We start from the raw sequence: 17,212 nt of genomic DNA, 5'->3' as shown, positions 1-17,212 counted from the left end.
TTTTTTTTCCCGGTATTAAACAGGCAAAACTGGCAAAGCAATCCAGAGGCAACAAAATAGTCCCGGTCCTTCAACGATTGCCGTCGCTTTGCCTGAAATGCCATGCACTGGCCCTCATTCTGGCCCGGATTTCACTTTATTAACGGAACCGATACGGCGATGAAAAGCCCGCCGTAATGGCACTTTAGGTGTGCCGACATTGTCCCTTCACTAGCCCAAAAGTCGTGTGCTTGTTGGGATGTTACATGCAGCAGAATTGTATGGTATAATTTTTAAGTTTTGTTTAGGGATGTCAGAGCTGTTCTACATGTGACTCCTTAGTCATATGACACACATCCAGCTATCTAACCCAAATGCGTGTTAAGGTATCCGACAATCAAGCCCATCAATAATGATCAATTTTGCTTAGTTTTCAATGATGGTGCAGCATTCAAGGTCAGTAGGAGAGTAAAAAAACAAAATATTCACTTTTGGGGAACAAAGAATCTGTAATTCAAAGGGCAAAATGTGCAAGATTCCGCTAAGTGTTCTGTGCAATGTCCGGTAAGAAGGTGTTATACCTTCTTTTCTTCAAGAGCAATCTGTCAATGGAGCCACTTTTTTGGATATGTTAACTCTATGGTTGATACCACAATTGCAGAATGACATTGATAACTTTATTCTCCAATCCGAGGGAGCACCACCACACTGATTGGCCTATGTGCAAGATAACCTTGATGAATATCTCCCTAACTGATAGATTGGACAATCTACAGACTGCTAAAAGCCGCTTAACCAGTGGCCTTACAAAAGTCCTGACGCAACACCTTGTGGTTTCTCCCGGTGGGTTATGTAAAGGTCGGTGTATTTGTCCCCCCCCCCCTGTTTATTTAGCAAATTCAAAACTGCTATCACAGTTGCTATCAATGGATTTGATTCGAGAACCTTAACATGTGTTTGAGTAGACATGTATTTGGATCTCACATAAAACATGCAACTTTCTCTAATAAAACTTAGAATAATCCCTTGCAATTCTGTTGCAGGTAGCATTTTATATCTTACTTTGTTCCTGATGTATAGTGTTAAAATAGTATACTTCTTTTATAAATTAGCCTGTATAATGATGCAATTTAAGTAGATTGCTACAACATATATTTTAGCGTAATTGGCTGTATCGCTTTTTAAGTGTACAAAGTGCAAAAAAATTTTATATATATATAAGAAAAACTTGAATCACTTTTGATTTAATGATTGGTTTTTCACATACATGGATTCAATCGTAATGGTTTGAGGGGAATCTCAACTATGCTAATTAAGTAGGGGGGCAATATTTTGAGTTCCGAGATCATACACAGAAACCTACTTTCTCTGAATAAATGTACCCTTTTTATTTTTTGGGAGGGGGGATCCAGATTTCTGACCCCTAAAATATGGTAGCTGCCATATGAGAAATATGGTCCCAATAGTTGGTCAAGAGTTTGATCCACTGTTTGAACCCCATAATGTTAATTTTACTTTTTGCATATTTCACTTTTTCTCCAGAATTTTTTAAGCGAATGGAAAATTCTTTGCACAAAAAATTATAAAATTCATTTATCCAATAATAATTTCATGTGAAAATAAATTTTTAGCAATTATTTATTATTTTATTTAATTATTATCAAGTTGAAAGAATTATGAATTATAAGATGTGCAAATTTTTGCATTATTTTAAAGAATGTAAGTTTACATAACAAAATGGTCATATAGTTTCTGAGAAATCGAAATTTAAATATCTAACTTTTTTTAAGATTCGATTTCTCAGAAACTACTAAACCGATAGTGTGACAGCTGCCTTAACTTCCCAGGCAAGAATTTTATATTTTATTTTATAACCATCGTTGAACAGCTGGCCCAATCTTATTTGGGTTTGCGGCTACTAATGTTCTGCTTTGTAATTTTGAACTTAATCCAGAGGACAGGCTGGGTGCAGAATTTGTATTAACCAGCCATTGCTGGGATTCGAACCCGGTTCACCTCATTGAAAAGCGAACGGAATCTAGATAGGCTTCACGCTGCTTCCTGGGATAGATCCAAAGTCCTATACAATAACAGTCTTCTTATCACTGTGCCATTGCTGCTTTAATAGCTATTTATTAAACTAAAAATAAGACTTTACGCTATGGTGTTTTTTTACTTGCCTTATGCTTATATACGAAATTATCCTTTAAGGCTTTTACTATATTTTGTCTCCATTTTATTTACTTTCAGGCTGTTTTACAAAATTTGCACCTCATCAAAGTGAAAAATGTTTATGATATTTATGAATTGTTCGAATTCATGGATTTCATCAAAGAAGAAATATTTAAAAAAGTATAAAGTTTTTTTTTAATGTGTTTAGTTAATATTAATCAGCTTTAATTTAAAACCAAATGTTGTGATTTTTTTTTCTCCTTAAATTCTTAGTGTAGTTTTTTTATGTTAATGGGTAAATTTTGAAGATTGCTTTTTTTGGATTCGCTGTTTTTCTACCATATGACCTATTTAGTACTTCCTTACCTTTGCGAAGTTCAGAAGTTTGCTGTAGTACACAAGATTTTTAAAAAATGGCTCATAAATTTTCAAAGTCTGCTTACTAAATGTATCAACATTATTTGCTTTTAATATTATTTATTTTTATGTGTATTACAGCCTGATTTCAAGAAGAAATGCAGCTCATTATTTTGCTTTTATGATTACAATGATTTGGTTTTTTTTTTTTTTCTTTTCTCGATGTTATTAAGTTTGAAATTAATTCCATAAACAAATCGAATTTCAATGATTCCCAAAGCCAAAAATATTAAAATGCTTCTTTTTTCAATTGTTAGCTTGTTAACTTTTACTTCATTTATCACAGTAAAGGAAGTTCATTGTATCGAAATTTTAATAAGGCACTACCATAGCAGGAACGAGTTAGCCTTTTCCTTTATTGGATTGGCAACCCAGTTGGACCCTGGCTTTCTCTATAGGTTTTTCAGCCTGCAAGTGTTTTACCATCTTTTAACTGCAGTGCTGGTACATATTTTTCATTTATTAGTTGTCTATCGCACAATTCATTCGACTAAATGTAATTCATAATATTGAAATGTTACAGAGACAACTGCATGGCAGGAACAATTTTACCTTCTCATTAAAAGACTGCCAATGAGACTTAAAAGACTATCATAATAAATATTGATAATGAAAGCATATAAAGAAACACATACAACTAAGTGAAGCAGTAATTAAGGAAAATAAAAATTTGTGCATTGATAACATCCTTTCAGGAAATTTTACAAGTATTAAATTAGTCTTGTAAAGTAATTATTTTTCCATACTCATACATATATTTTATTTATGTTTTAGAATTTTTCAGTTAATATTATTATTTTTTTTAGGAAAATGTTTTCTTCCACCGCTTGAAACTTCTGGTTATTGACTCAATAACTCCACTTCTGTCACCTTTGTTTGGTGGAAAGTATTTAGATGGACCTGCTTTAATGAACAATGTTGCTCAACAATTTAAAGTATTGACTTCACAGCATATGATATCTATTTTGGTAAGATTTCTCTGTTTGCTCCAAGCTTACATGAGTATAAGTGTGTGATTTTAGTTTTCAGTTTTTCTTATAAAACCTCTTTAAACTATTTCAGGTTTGTAATAACACTGTTAATGATAAAGACTTTGCTATCAAACCAGCCTTGGGGCATAATTGGAAATATATTCCATCAATTTCACTTTCCATCTCCAAGTTGAGTTCAGGAAATCATAAAATGAGCACATTAAAAAGTTGTCGAAATGTAGGTATTACATTAGCTTGTATACTCAGTGCCTATTTGTATCTTCCTCTTGTGAATTTTACTGTCGTTTAGTGTTTTTTATGCAGATTATATAGCTTAAAATATTGTTAATCCTTGTTTAAAATTTTATCTTTTTACAATCACACTTTTTATTTTCAATGAATTATTCATGCGGACTTAGTTGATATTGACTATAAACTTTTTGTTTTTAATCAAATTTCTACCATTCCAGCTTTGGATTAAGTTCCTGAAATTGCAACAAAAACTGAAAGATAATTATTTTAATGTGTTAAAAAAAATTTGTCCGACAGTTCATTTTTAACTGACATTGCTTTGCCTGTTTAATTGACATGTTTTTAACTAAATTTTAAGGCTATCTCATGAATTATGATAAATTTTCAAGTAATGAGTGAAAAAGTTATAGGTTCTCTCCTATCTTAATCTTCACGAAATTCTCTATTTTACCCCGCAGTCAATATTTTTAAACATCATAGAAAATGTTTTGGGAGTTCATTATATTTGCTTGCAGAAAGTTTTTTTTATTGAGATTTTGTATTTGCAGAAAGTTTTTGATTTTATCTGAGTCTGGTGTGTTTAGTCTTGAAAGTTATTTGTTTACGAAGTTGTTTTTAGTTTTATTTTAAATTATTTGCACCTATATATAAATATTAATTTATTCCTTGTGGCTTCCTTAAATGTGGCAGTTTTTTTTAAAAACAGTTTCTGGTGTGTTGATAAATTTCAATTGTTGATAACTGAATCACATATCTATTTTTTTATAAAAGTTCATATTTTTTTTCCTTGCTTCATTTTCATTTATAATTTTATAAAATTATTATCAAATTTAAAGTGCTAATATAGCATACTTCAAATTAATTTTAGTTTTAAGCTGCAAAGTTTATTAATAGGTCAATTACAATTTAACTTATTGGAAAAACCTAAAATATTAGCGTCTGACATTTGTAAAGTTTCTCGCTATCCATATTTTTTTCTTGAATAGACTTTGGTTTAGACTTAAAGAGTGTAATGGTTTTGTTTAGTTGTTGGAAATTATAATATAAAATTCTTGTAACCTGGTTAAAGCATATTTAATAATTTGTATTTCTAAACACACCAAGTATCAGTATTATTGTATTATACCTCTTAAACTTTTTTTTTGAAGTATACTTAAGTTTAGTGTTAGATTATCTAGCTTCCAATACTTGTTAAAGATATTGAATTTTTTTAAATAATCACTCTGGATCGATAACTATTTATTGCTTCTGACTATTAAGACACTTAAATGAGAATTTTTGTTTTTCTTTTAGACTTTTAAAATACAGCAGTTTAATAATTTAAGTGCAATTTGAGCCTAGGAAAAAATGACTGCAAATGATAAATTCACTATTACATTAAATATACTAGCAATTTTATAATGAATTTTTTTATGGTTATTAAAGATTTTTTTTTCTTTCTTATTGAACTTATTTAAGATTGAATTAGGATATCACCTGATAGTGTGATATCATCTGATAATTCGGATATAATTTTGTAGCATTGGCTTAAAATCAGTTTTTATAAAATCGATTTTTACTTTTTCTAGTTTGTTTCTTATAAAATTTATTATTACAGAAAATATTTAATTTGAGACTTTTTTTTTTTTTTTTTAGAGTTTTCTTTTTTTAAGTGTTTATTTAAGGTTTAGGTTGTAAGGCTCCATCAAATGGGGTTCTGAGAGTTAAGAATTTTTTTTTTTTTTAACTCTTAATGATTTTTGAAACCTGCAATAATATTGATATCCAATCAATAATTTTTTTATTAATTCAGTTATTTTTTTATAAAATTATTTGATTAAAATGCGTGTAAAAAGACTTTATTTTTAATATAGATATTTTCTAATGTTTTTCCCATGCATTTATATGAATAACTCATGAAACTTTTCAATTCAAAATAAATTAATTAAATTCAATATAGTTGTAGGTATCTTTGATAACTGTTTTCAATGTTTGTAACTGCTCTTTTTCGTTGTGAGTTTCATGAAAACTTTCACTTGATGTATTTCATTTATTTTCAGCTTCACCGAAGAAAATTTAGACCAGATCTGTGAATTCAATTGTCTGACATAAAATCTAATTTTAATACTATTATTGATTAAAGATGAAAAAATTTCACTCTTCACAATAAGTATTTAAATAATAATTTGTGATTTTTTTTTGTTTTTTTTTTTTTGTTTGTTAGCCACAACTTTAGACTATAGATAAAATAAGTCAGTAATAAACTTTTATAATACTGGTAGGGATAAAAATTAATAATTATGTAACTTAAATGTTAATTTTTTCAGAATAAAACTAAGAATTTTAACAATGTTTTTAGGCTTACAAACCTTTGAGAAAACCTGTTTTAACTATATATTAAAATTATATTTATTAATTTCAGTTCCACTGTTAACTATGAATAAAATATAAAAAGATATTAAGTTTTATCTATGTGAATTAATACAATTATTTACTTTTATTTATAGGGCTTATTCCACCAAGTATTATTTCATATTACTAAAGCTGGAGTGACTGATTGACTGTGCAGCTTATTATTCATAATGGCCTTTTGGATGATTGCAATTCAAGATTTAATTTCTGTTTTATTTTTGTATTAGTTCTCACATCGAAATTTAACTTTTGTTGTATTATTGTTTGTGATTTTTTTTCATTCATTAATGTGATTTCAAAGTCTTAATAAATTACTTTTTTATTTATCTTCTATACCGTAAATTGTATTTTATTTCATTATTAACTTAACCCTGCTTTTTTTATTCATTTCTGTTATTTGACAATCAAACCGAAATAAATTGTTGGGAATTTACTTAATGTTCAGAAATCTACTGTGGATATTCAGGATGCCTTAGTAGTCTGTTTGTTATTTTGCTCTCATACTTTTCCTTGTGTTTCAAATGCTTTTCTGGAGGATAAAAATAGCTAAAAAATATTTTTGTCTGTTGACATGTAAAGTGTTTACTACCAACCCTTTTCTAATAATGATTAAAGATTCAACTTTATTTATACTAATTAATTTATCAATATAGTGTGTTGGAATTTTTTTTAGCAGATATCTATCACAAAATTAACTGACATTCTAATATGACAGATATTTTTTTAGAATTAATCACTTTTTATAAATTATTGATGGACATAGTAATTGTTAAAAGGTATGAGTAGAGATATGTAACAAGAAAGAAATTCTGACGTGCTTAATTAAAAAATTCTTTATATCTGCGAAACATTTTTCATGTAATTATTTTTTAAAAAATTACTTTTTGAAGAAAAAAAATAGCAGTTATAGATTTTACTTCAAGTAAAGCTCTACTAACTGACTTCAATATAAAAACATATATTGCAATCATGAAGGTCGGAAAATGGTGCTCCTTGATTGCAATTGTAGTGAAATGCTTCAGTCAGATATGATTCTTCAAAATTAAGATTTGATTGAAAAAGAAAAGATTTTGCATTCCATTCTCTTGTATATTTTTATTATAATCATCTTTATGAAATTGTACTTCATATACTTTAAAATTGAAACTTGAGAAATCAGAGGAGAAAATATGTAATTCAGTTTATGAGATTTTGAATTTGCCAAAAAGCATTAAAAATTAATCAAAGTAAAAACGTCATTGGGGCCGAAGCGAATTTCGATCGTAATTGCTCATGGTTTCAAACAATCCATGTAAGAATTAAGGAGATTCAAATGTGACATTTTTTAATTGTGCTGTATCCAACTAATATTTTAATGTATTTTCTCAACGTAGAAATTTGCTCATATTTTATGTGAATTTTCATCAATAAAATCTTATAATTTATCTATCAACGATTGAATAGATGGTATTCTTAGGAAAATCCAAATGTTTATTCTTAGGGGCCGGGATAGCCTGGTTGGTAGGGCACTGGGCCCATGTCCAAGAGTTTGCAGGGTTCGATTCCAGGTCGGCCAAAGACTCCTCTTGTAGTAAATGGTGACTGATACACGTTAAATCAGTCGAGTCGCAAATTCCTCCACGTTCCCATAACAAATCAATACCTCTGGTGGTACTGATGCAGGAGTTTCCTTGTCTTCAGGATTGGTTCAAACTACAAGGCTACGGAGTTTAATATTAGCAGTCATAAACCCAAAATTATCGCCTATTGAACTACTGATATAAAATGTTTATTCTTGGCTAAGGGTTGGAAGTAAATGAAAGATAAGTGGCAAATTTTAAATTTCAAAGAAAGTTATAACTTTCAGGTAAAAATAAGAATTATTAGGCATTAACTGCACATAATTGTGCTGGTAAAATTAACGTAACTAGCAGCAGCTACTAGAAATTATCATAGATGGCATTGCTTTTATAATATTTTGGTTTTGTTAAGGGAGGGGAGAATTTTTAATTCAAATTCGCTGCAATTTATGCAAAAACAGATGTGCCCTGTATCATTGAATTTTCTTTTTTATTTGAATTTCATTGTAAATTAACAAATTCCAATATGTTAATATTTACAATAATTGTCCTAGTATGATAGTTTCTAAGGGTGAATTAGAGCCCTTATGCATCTTACTATTTTAGAATATGAAATCAAATTATTTCAATTTATTTTAATGCAATTAAAAGAGTAAAATAAAAATACGAGAATTTTTAAGCAATAGTGAAAAAAGGTGACATTCAATTTTTATTTTTTTTAAATTTTATGTTGCATTTAAAATTATTGAAACACTACAGTTCAAAATGTTAAGTTCTAATTAAGAAATATATATTAAACGAAATTACAATTTTAAAAAGAATGCTGAATCTTCAGATTGACTCTTATTAAGAACTGATTCCAATAGAAAGTTCAATAAGTAATGATACTTAAAAAAAGGACTACATAAATTAATTAAAAAAATTTTTTTTTTTATTTAATATTAATCTTTTATACATTATTACTCTTCTAGTTTAATTTGCAATTCATGTTAAATTGGTAATTTGCAAAGACGTGTTTCTGATGTTTTATATTATTGCGCATAGTGAGTTCAGCTTTTTTTTCAAAGCTGCTGGGGCATGTCGGTAAGAATAAGAACTCGCTACCGCGCAAAGGAATATGCTAAGACACAAATTGTCCTCCCCCCCTTTTTTTTCTTCCGTTTAAAACGGAAGTGTCGACGATTTGGAATATTGTCAGTGTCAGTGACGTAAGGTATAAAACTATCAATTCAGCGAAATACCAGAGCAGGTAAAGGATATATGACTTCGCTCGTTACTTAGATTGAAAGAAAGTCCCGCAGTGAACTGATCGTTAAGACACGGTTCCCAGAAGATCACCGAAGTCAAGTATCACTGGCCGCGGTCAGTGTGCGGGTGGGTGACCACTTGGATTAGTCTGCATAGGGACTGAGGGTGTGCGGTCCTCGTTAAACTGTGCTACCGTAAAGTGCTCGACTTCGCGTGCAGGTCGTTGGGCTACCGAAACGGGGGTGCCATCCCCTCTGCAGAGGATCAAAATTGTGATGGCATGTCTTCGGATCATCCTCAGGGATTTCTCACAGACCGTCGCCAATAGCCCATTGTGCAGCTCTAGTGCGACGTAAATGAACAACAACAACGAAAGAGGAGTATTACAGTAAAGTTTGAAAAAAAAACTTTAATTAATTTCAACTCAACCAAGCGACATAGTCGGCAACGGAACTTCTACTATAAAGAGTTTTTTACTCCCTCGGCTACCGTAAAAATAATTTCAAAAAACTTTTTACTGAGTTTTGGCAACATATAGCTTAAAGAGCAGAAAAGCAGCTGTGAACTGTTTTTAAAGTTATTGTTTATGTAACGATATGTATCGTTTAATAATTATTCAAGTGTTTAAATTTCAGCGATCAAAAATTAAATGAGAAATTTTTCATGTTTGTGATTTTTACACATGTAAAAACTTTTACTGAAAGTAATCCTTGTGTCAACTTGACCAAGGCGGAAATCACCAAATTCCTGTCTTATATGTTTTTATCCCTCAGTGACCAACACCTGTCAAATATTTAGAATAAATATGTGTGCGTTACCTCTTTCCAAAGTTCTTCCTCAGCGAAAATCTAATAGCTTAGATGCAGAGCGAGAGACTTTCGAACGCTCTCAAGTGAGTGGTTATTTTAACTTTTTTAAAATAACTATAACAAGCTTAAACTTTTTACGCCTTAGTCATCCTCCCTCCAGCATTTGTCTGTCATGCAGAACTGATTGTTTCAAGTTAAAAAACTTAGGTTCACTGTTCACGCTCTTTTAGTCAAAGCATTATTGGAACGTGAAACGTTTCTTTCAGCGATGTCACATAGTTTTTCAGATTTTAACATTTTATCAGTGGGGCTAAAGATTTTTGAATGAATATGGTTAAAATCCCATTCCTATATTTTATAATTATCTTTCTAAATTTCAGTAACTATTTTTAGGGTTGCAAGTTTGTCGCTGTTTGAATTTTCGTGATGATTTCCACGAATTATTTATATATATTTTTTTTTCTTCTAAAATCTGCAAATTTTTTCAAATGTTATAATTGAAGTGAAAATTTTTGAAAATGAATGTGAGTTTTTTTTCTTCTCATTTTACAGTACATTTGCAATAATTAGTAATTTTGTGAAATGTATACCTAATTAATATAATATATTAACCTAATTAGTAGTATACCTAATTAATATAAAGTAAACCTAATTAATAAATAAAATACAAGGTATACCTAATTAATGTATACCTAAATAATATATAATGTGTACATAAGTAAATATTTAGGGGAATGGATCTATACCATAGAGACAAAAAAGTAGTTAAAAGTTAAACCAAATTCTGTCAAGTTAGTTGATTTTTTTATTCTTTATATCATTAATTTATAAATGCACTTTGCCACCTTGAAGTGCAATAAGTAATACAAAAAAAAATTGTAGTTAGTAGCTCTTTTTTAACCAGAAAATTTGCTGAAATGAGGGACTTAAGACATAACACTGCTCAATGAAATTAATTTCTTATCCATATGTCTTGACAAACATGAGAAAATGCTAGCAAACAAATATTGCATAAATGGTAAAACAATATTAAGTATATTGAAATAAAAATTTTTTCATTCAATAAAATATTAATATTTCATGAAATTAAAGTAACAATTTTGCCAGCTCTTTTATATGCTTTTATTTTACTATTTCTACTGTGGTCATTATTTTTAATGCATATATTGTGTATTTAATTATTTGTACTTGTGTTATCTTGTATTGTTTTTTATGAATTTTAGTGTTTTCTTTCTGCGACAAACATGCAACCCTAATCATAATTCTATTGTCGTTTTTTTGTTATTAATTTTTCTTGATGTGTGTTAGCCGAAAAGAAAAAGAGAATGGTTTTTTAATTATTAAGTATTTATGTAAGACCATAATTATTAAATTGTTAAACATTTATTCTATAAAATATTTTATTTTAAATTAATTTATATTTTATTTTGATAGTAAAAAATTTTTGAAAGATATATTGATTTTTAACAGATATTTAGTGAAACACTTGCTGCAAAAATTATTATTTTTTTTTAACAATTTGTCTTCACTAATTTTTTTAATTCGTGAGAGTTTAATAATTTTTATCCTATTATATTAATTATAGAATAAAGTAGTCACTGGCCAGCATGAGCCCGAATGATTTAAGCTAGTGTTTTTGGTATCTGTTTTGTTATAAATATTTTTTGAGAAATAAATAATCGGAGTTTAGCCATAATAATGATTTTACAAACTGAGTTTAACCGTAATAAGTATCTAAAAAATGTTTGCTCCTAACATTTTGTTTTATTTCCAGAGCATCAGTATATCCAAAGCTATAAATTGTCAAGAATCACCTGTTAAAGAAAAGCATGTTCGGTGTATCCTTTTATGTTTAATTTTTTTATTTTGTTTCACTAATCATGTAATGTATGATATTTAAAAAGTATGTTAAAAAAAAAAAAAATAATATAACTTATTTCGATTTATGTAAGTTAGATTATTTGCTAAAATCAAAGGGGAAGGAGAATTTTTATGTTTGAATAAAAAAAAAGTTAGTTTAACAATTTTGATATTATTTAATACTTATAGGATATTTTATGACGCCCGGTGGCTGAGTGGTAGCGCTTCGCGCTGCCGTGCCACAGGTCCTTGGTTCGATCCCTGGGCCGGGCAAGGCCGACTCAGCCTTTCATCCCTTCAGTGGGTCGATAAAATGAGTACCAAGCATGCTTGGGAACTAACACTGGGGGTTCCGCGTTCGGCTGACCACCTGACCGGAACATATGCTCCTGCACCCCAGAGCCCAAGGTCAAGAAAACTGAGATGGGCACAGTCGGCCTTGGCCCTCTTAATGGGCTGTCGCGCCACTGAGTTAGTTTTTTAGTTAGGATATTTTATAAAAATATATGTATTTTTTAAACTTTCAAATTTTAAAGTCTACCTAAATCATATGTTCTAACCTTTATGCTTTATTCAAGGCAAGCAGTTTTTGACACATTAGCATGAAAACTCGAAATCACTGAAAATGTATTGTATCAAGACTGTTAAGAAATGCTATCACATTTCCTGATGCCCATTTACCAAAAGATTTACTGAAATTATCTATTTTAAAACTTTTTTCCTTTTTTTTTAAAAGAAAAATTTTTTTCTTTAGGCTTATCTGTTAAAAAGAATGTTAGTTAGAAATTTTTTTTTTTCTTCTTCCTCTTATTGCTACATCTCTGACAGCTAAACGTTAATTCTGTCCCAATAAGCGTACTAAAAGGGTTCTTGAAAAAAGAACAGTCAATAAAAGAGAAACTTTGGACGTGCAATTTTCCCATGTACATAATATTTCTACCTTAAACACATTTTTAAGTTTAATTGTAGTTACTACTTAAGTTTCTATTCGTTAGAATTTTCAGTTGATTATTTGTTGTGCAGCAAAATATATATCAGAAATCTAATTTTTCAGGTTAGTCAAAATAGATATAATGTTAACTGATGGAGAGAAAAAAATATTGATTTTATTTATTATTTTCATCTCTTTAAAAATCTTTATTTTTTATGTATAGAATCATTATATACCTTATCTATATAATTTATCTTTGCATTTCATATATTAGTTTCTGTTTCCTGCTTTGTTTCCCCTCTGTCTCTATTTTTAATTAACTTTTTTCTCATCAACATCGACGATAATAATCTACCAATATAGCATTTTAGTTGAACTCGTGTTTGAACAGATAATAGTGATGATTTAGTGGTGGCAAAGTAATTGAAGTAATACCTTTAATTATTTATTTATTTTTTATGAGTGCAAGTTCAATAATCCAGCATAAATTTGCTTGTTTAACGCTAAATTGTTTTTGTTTTTTTAAATTTTATTTACGGTTAAGGAATTGCCGATAATTTTTTTAAAAGTCAATCAATACTGCCTGAATAAGTAATAAATGTTAAGATCAATTGTGATGTGATGCATAGAATTTTAGTGCATCAAGTGTGAGATTATAATTTTTAGAGGTATTTTGTTTTGAATAAAGTTCGAGAATGTTGTGTTAGCTCTCGAAGGAAATGTGAAGAGAAGTAAATTTGTTTCATGTCAAAAGATTAAATATGGTTCTGGAGTCAATTTTATAAATAAATGCATTTTTTATCCCTGTGCACCTGCTAAAATGTTGATAAATTTGATTAAAGAGTAGCATAAGTCTCGGAGCTATTTTGTAGAAAAGAAATAAGATTTACACTTTGTATGAGAGTAACTTCAATGTGTTTATATTTTATGTAGTTACTATTGCATCTATTTTTGCTGTAAAATTTATATTGGCATGTGTGATCATGTAATTTTTATAGAACCTCATGCTGATCATTAGCAAGCTGTTGCACATGTAACAACACTTGATATAAATTTACAGTATTTTGTTATTTGCTGTATGAAATGCAGATTTAGATTTGTTAAGCAGGTAATAGTTTTGTGTGCATTGATATATTTTTACGAAATTTGTAGCTGTGTGGTAAATAAATTGTTGCCTAACGAAAACATTTGATATAGATGTTTGGTGATCTTTAAAAATGGCTCTAATAAAAATGAATTTCAATATTTGTTTCCATTTCTGACATGTGACAAAATTAACTCAAACAAAAAAATTTCGAAAATTGAACCAGAGTGTATCTTTTTTTTTCATATTTCTTTGAATTTATCTTAATAGCTGTGATCATTTGGTACTTTCAGTTTTATTTTATTAAATTTATTTACTTAATTCAATTTAATAATAACCTTCCAGTCTTATTTCTTACTTACATTGTTTAATCTTCTGTCTTCGAATAAAAATATAAATTATTTTACTGGAAATAAAGAGAATGTGAAATCTTTATTCATGCATATTTGTATCATTTTTGTATTTCCTTGACTTTAATTTAATAGCTGCAATCATTGGTACTTTCAATGAAAAAGCTGCTGGAACTTTTTGGGGTGTTGTTTTGAAGCTCCCTTTGCAAGGCAATCCTATTGTATGTTGGAAGTTCTGCCATGTTTTACACAAAGTTTTAAGAGAAGGGCATCCTAATGTAAGTTTTTATTTTAATGTATATTTTATATGAAGGGTTAAAAAAGTCTTGGAATCTCTGTTGATCATGTGATGTTTATGTGTATGATAAGATAATAATGGTGTTGTTATTTATTTATTTGTAATGGAATAATTTTTTCTGCTGTAGTATTTAGTTTTTATATAAATGTTATGATACCAGCAAAAAGTTATTTATTTTTATCATATAGATAAGTTGAACAAGTTATTAAGCTTAAAATTTTGTTGTTCTTTCTCCCTTTAGTGATTTTTGATTATCTGGCTTCATTTTTCTCAATTAAGTATTATTCTTTAAATACCTAGTGTAATTTTGTTCATGCTCTGTATTCTTAGAATTCTTAATTAGAATTTCTTGCCATAATGCTTGTTTTCCAATCAAAGTAATTTGAATTAAATTGAATAATGCTGGTGAAGAAGTTTTAAGTATCAATTATTTCTTCAATTTATTTATTATTGCGAAATAGTCATTTTTAATATTTAACTAAAATTTTATAGGCTATTTTGGACTCCCAGAAATATCATACAAGTATAAAAGATTTAGGAAAATTATGGGTAAGTAAAATATTATTTTATTTGTAAAAGTTGTTTGTTTTATTCTACCAAGAATCTTTTTAAAATTAATTTTATTGATGTAAAAATAATTTTGTATCATTGTAACCTACTAAATTTTATGAACCAAAATTTCAGCAAATTTGGTTGAATATTCAGAGAAATAAGTAATTTAAGATACATCTATTATTAAAAATTATAAGCGATTTACTTTTATTGCTATTTATATTAATGTAATATAAATGTTTGCTGTTTTGTTCAAATTCTGGTATGCTAAAGTATGCAAACTTTTGTCCTAGTAAAGTATGTAAATTTTGAGGCCCTAGAATTCTGTATAAAAATAATTTTTGAAATTGTAAATAGTTAACATTCTTAAAATATCACTGTAAAATTAAAATTCCATTTAACACATTTGAGAAATAGAAATAAAATGTTTAGCATTGCAAATGACAATAGAAAAAGACTAAAAAATTTAGAAATCAGATGTGGGCAATTGTTTTTTAAAATGCAGTAAAAAAAGCATGAAATACATCATGCAACATTCACTCATCATTCTGATTATGTGGGTCAAACGTAGAAAGTAAGCCTCTGCATTAATGGTAATAACTTTGCAATGATTAATAATTCAATAGCTCTGTAAGTACCATGAATTGCCTCCGCATTCATGGTATTAACAGGGAAACTAGTAAAGAATAGAATGAAAAGAAAAATCTAGCGGTATTCTTAGATACAGCTAGTTTTTAAATCTTTGATTGTGAAGTCAATATTTTCTTCATTTCTCCTGATATGTATTTGAAATTTAAGGTATTTAAATATTTTCTCTATCCCCTTCAACTTTATATTATCCAAATTTGAATGTAATTACATCATTTTTATTACAAAAAACATTATCACAATGCTGATACTAATTATTATTTAAAAAAAAAACTTTTTAAAGTTTAGAACGTATCCTATTCAGATTTGTTTGGGGATCAGAAGGCATTTCTAAGAAATAAATTTTATTTTATTTGTTTATTTTTTGTGCATAATAATTTAGAGTTTAAAGTTAATTAATGCTATAAATTTGGGTTAGTAAGATACCTCTTCTTAAGTCTTATAAAAATATTTTTTTGAATATGCTGTTGCGATCTATTATTATGGATATGATTATTATTTTTATTTTATTATCAGGGTCTTCTAAAAGATGGTTATGGAAGATTAATCCAATGTTATTGTACACTTTTATTGGCCAAATTAGAATTTCATAGAAAGGTTAGTTACTACACTTTTACTTCCCAGTTTACTTTTATCAAAATGCATTGTTACTAAATGATTGAATGGCATTCTTTTTTGTTGCCCTTTTACAGTTTTAATAAATGTCTATTTTAAAAAAATTCTATATTTTTATCCAATAGAACCCACGATTTCCTGGTAATTTGAATGTGACAGATGAGGAGTTAGATATTATTGGCGAAAGAGATGTTAATGTTTTGTAAGTAGGAAAATTCATAATTTTTACAACTCTTTTAAATTTAGTTTCGAAATAAGTAACTCTTAGTTTCTATTTTTTCTAGTTTTCAAATGAGCTGTGAATTTTTTGATTACATGGATGAAATTCTTGCACTTCAGAATGCTGGTATTTATTTATTTAGATGTGCTTACAGTTAATTTTTTTATTTTATTAGATTTTTTTAGTATTTATTAGATTTTTTTATTGAAATATTTATTTATAAATAGTGTTTGGATCTTTGGATATGTCAAGATCAAATTCAATGACAAATTGTGGGCAATGCCGACTTGCACCTCTTATTCCTTGCATTCAAGATTCCAGTCAGCTTTATGATTATACTGTTAAAGTTCTTTTCAAACTTCATGCTGGTAATTGCCATTGTTTTTGTTGGATTAATAAACTTCTTATATTTATGATATTTTAGAGTTTAGAAAATATATTTTATTTGTGCTACCAAAAAATAAACACCTATATTAAAATTTAACTTAAATGAATTTTCAAACAAATTTTAAGATAATGTGCCAAAAAAAAAAAAAAAAAAAAGATTTGTGAATGAAATTATATAATATTTCTTTGCTTGAATGTATGTACTAAATACATCTTTTGCCATGATCCATAATTTCTTTTAAGCCTTGAAATTTGTTTCAATTATTTAATTTATACATTAATGTTTGTTATAAACTTATTTCAATTATTTGATTTATATACTTTTGTTTAATGAATTACCTAAAAATGTCCGTAAGAAAGCTTGTTGAAACTAAAGTGGCTATTGCATTGAAAAAATCTGTTTTTTTTTTATTATTATAATTTTTTTTTAGTAATTTTATCAGTTTTATACTTATTAATTCATTTTAAT

At 28.2% G+C, this 17,212-nt stretch overlaps 2 protein-coding genes across 2 annotated transcripts in view; both read left to right on the top strand.

Annotated features, from left to right (window-relative positions):
• Positions 1-6,515, top strand: part of LOC107451990 (Rad51 recombinase D) — a gene marked incomplete in the record, with an annotated part of 14,563 nt that extends 8,048 nt beyond the window's left edge. Inside the window, 4 exon segments of the mRNA XM_071181603.1 lie at positions 2,230-2,331; positions 3,375-3,536; positions 3,631-3,777; positions 6,278-6,515. Coding sequence (XP_071037704.1) covers positions 2,230-2,331; positions 3,375-3,536; positions 3,631-3,777; positions 6,278-6,331 — 465 coding nt within the window.
• Positions 6,516-9,513: 2,998 nt separating this feature from the next.
• LOC107456918 (Huntingtin interacting protein 1) overlaps positions 9,514-17,212 on the top strand; it is a 45,390-nt gene continuing 37,691 nt past the window's right edge. The window contains exons 1-8 of the mRNA XM_016074897.3: positions 9,514-9,881; positions 11,573-11,636; positions 14,159-14,301; positions 14,814-14,870; positions 16,038-16,118; positions 16,262-16,338; positions 16,421-16,482; positions 16,584-16,724. Coding sequence (XP_015930383.1) covers positions 9,795-9,881; positions 11,573-11,636; positions 14,159-14,301; positions 14,814-14,870; positions 16,038-16,118; positions 16,262-16,338; positions 16,421-16,482; positions 16,584-16,724 — 712 coding nt within the window. The 5' untranslated portion in view covers positions 9,514-9,794. The remainder of the gene's footprint in view (positions 9,882-11,572; positions 11,637-14,158; positions 14,302-14,813; positions 14,871-16,037; positions 16,119-16,261; positions 16,339-16,420; positions 16,483-16,583; positions 16,725-17,212) is intronic.

Source organism: Parasteatoda tepidariorum, chromosome 6 (assembly GCF_043381705.1).
Source record: "Parasteatoda tepidariorum isolate YZ-2023 chromosome 6, CAS_Ptep_4.0, whole genome shotgun sequence".
Taxonomy (NCBI): domain Eukaryota; kingdom Metazoa; phylum Arthropoda; class Arachnida; order Araneae; family Theridiidae; genus Parasteatoda; species Parasteatoda tepidariorum.
This window is presented reverse-complemented; position numbering and strand designations above follow the sequence as displayed.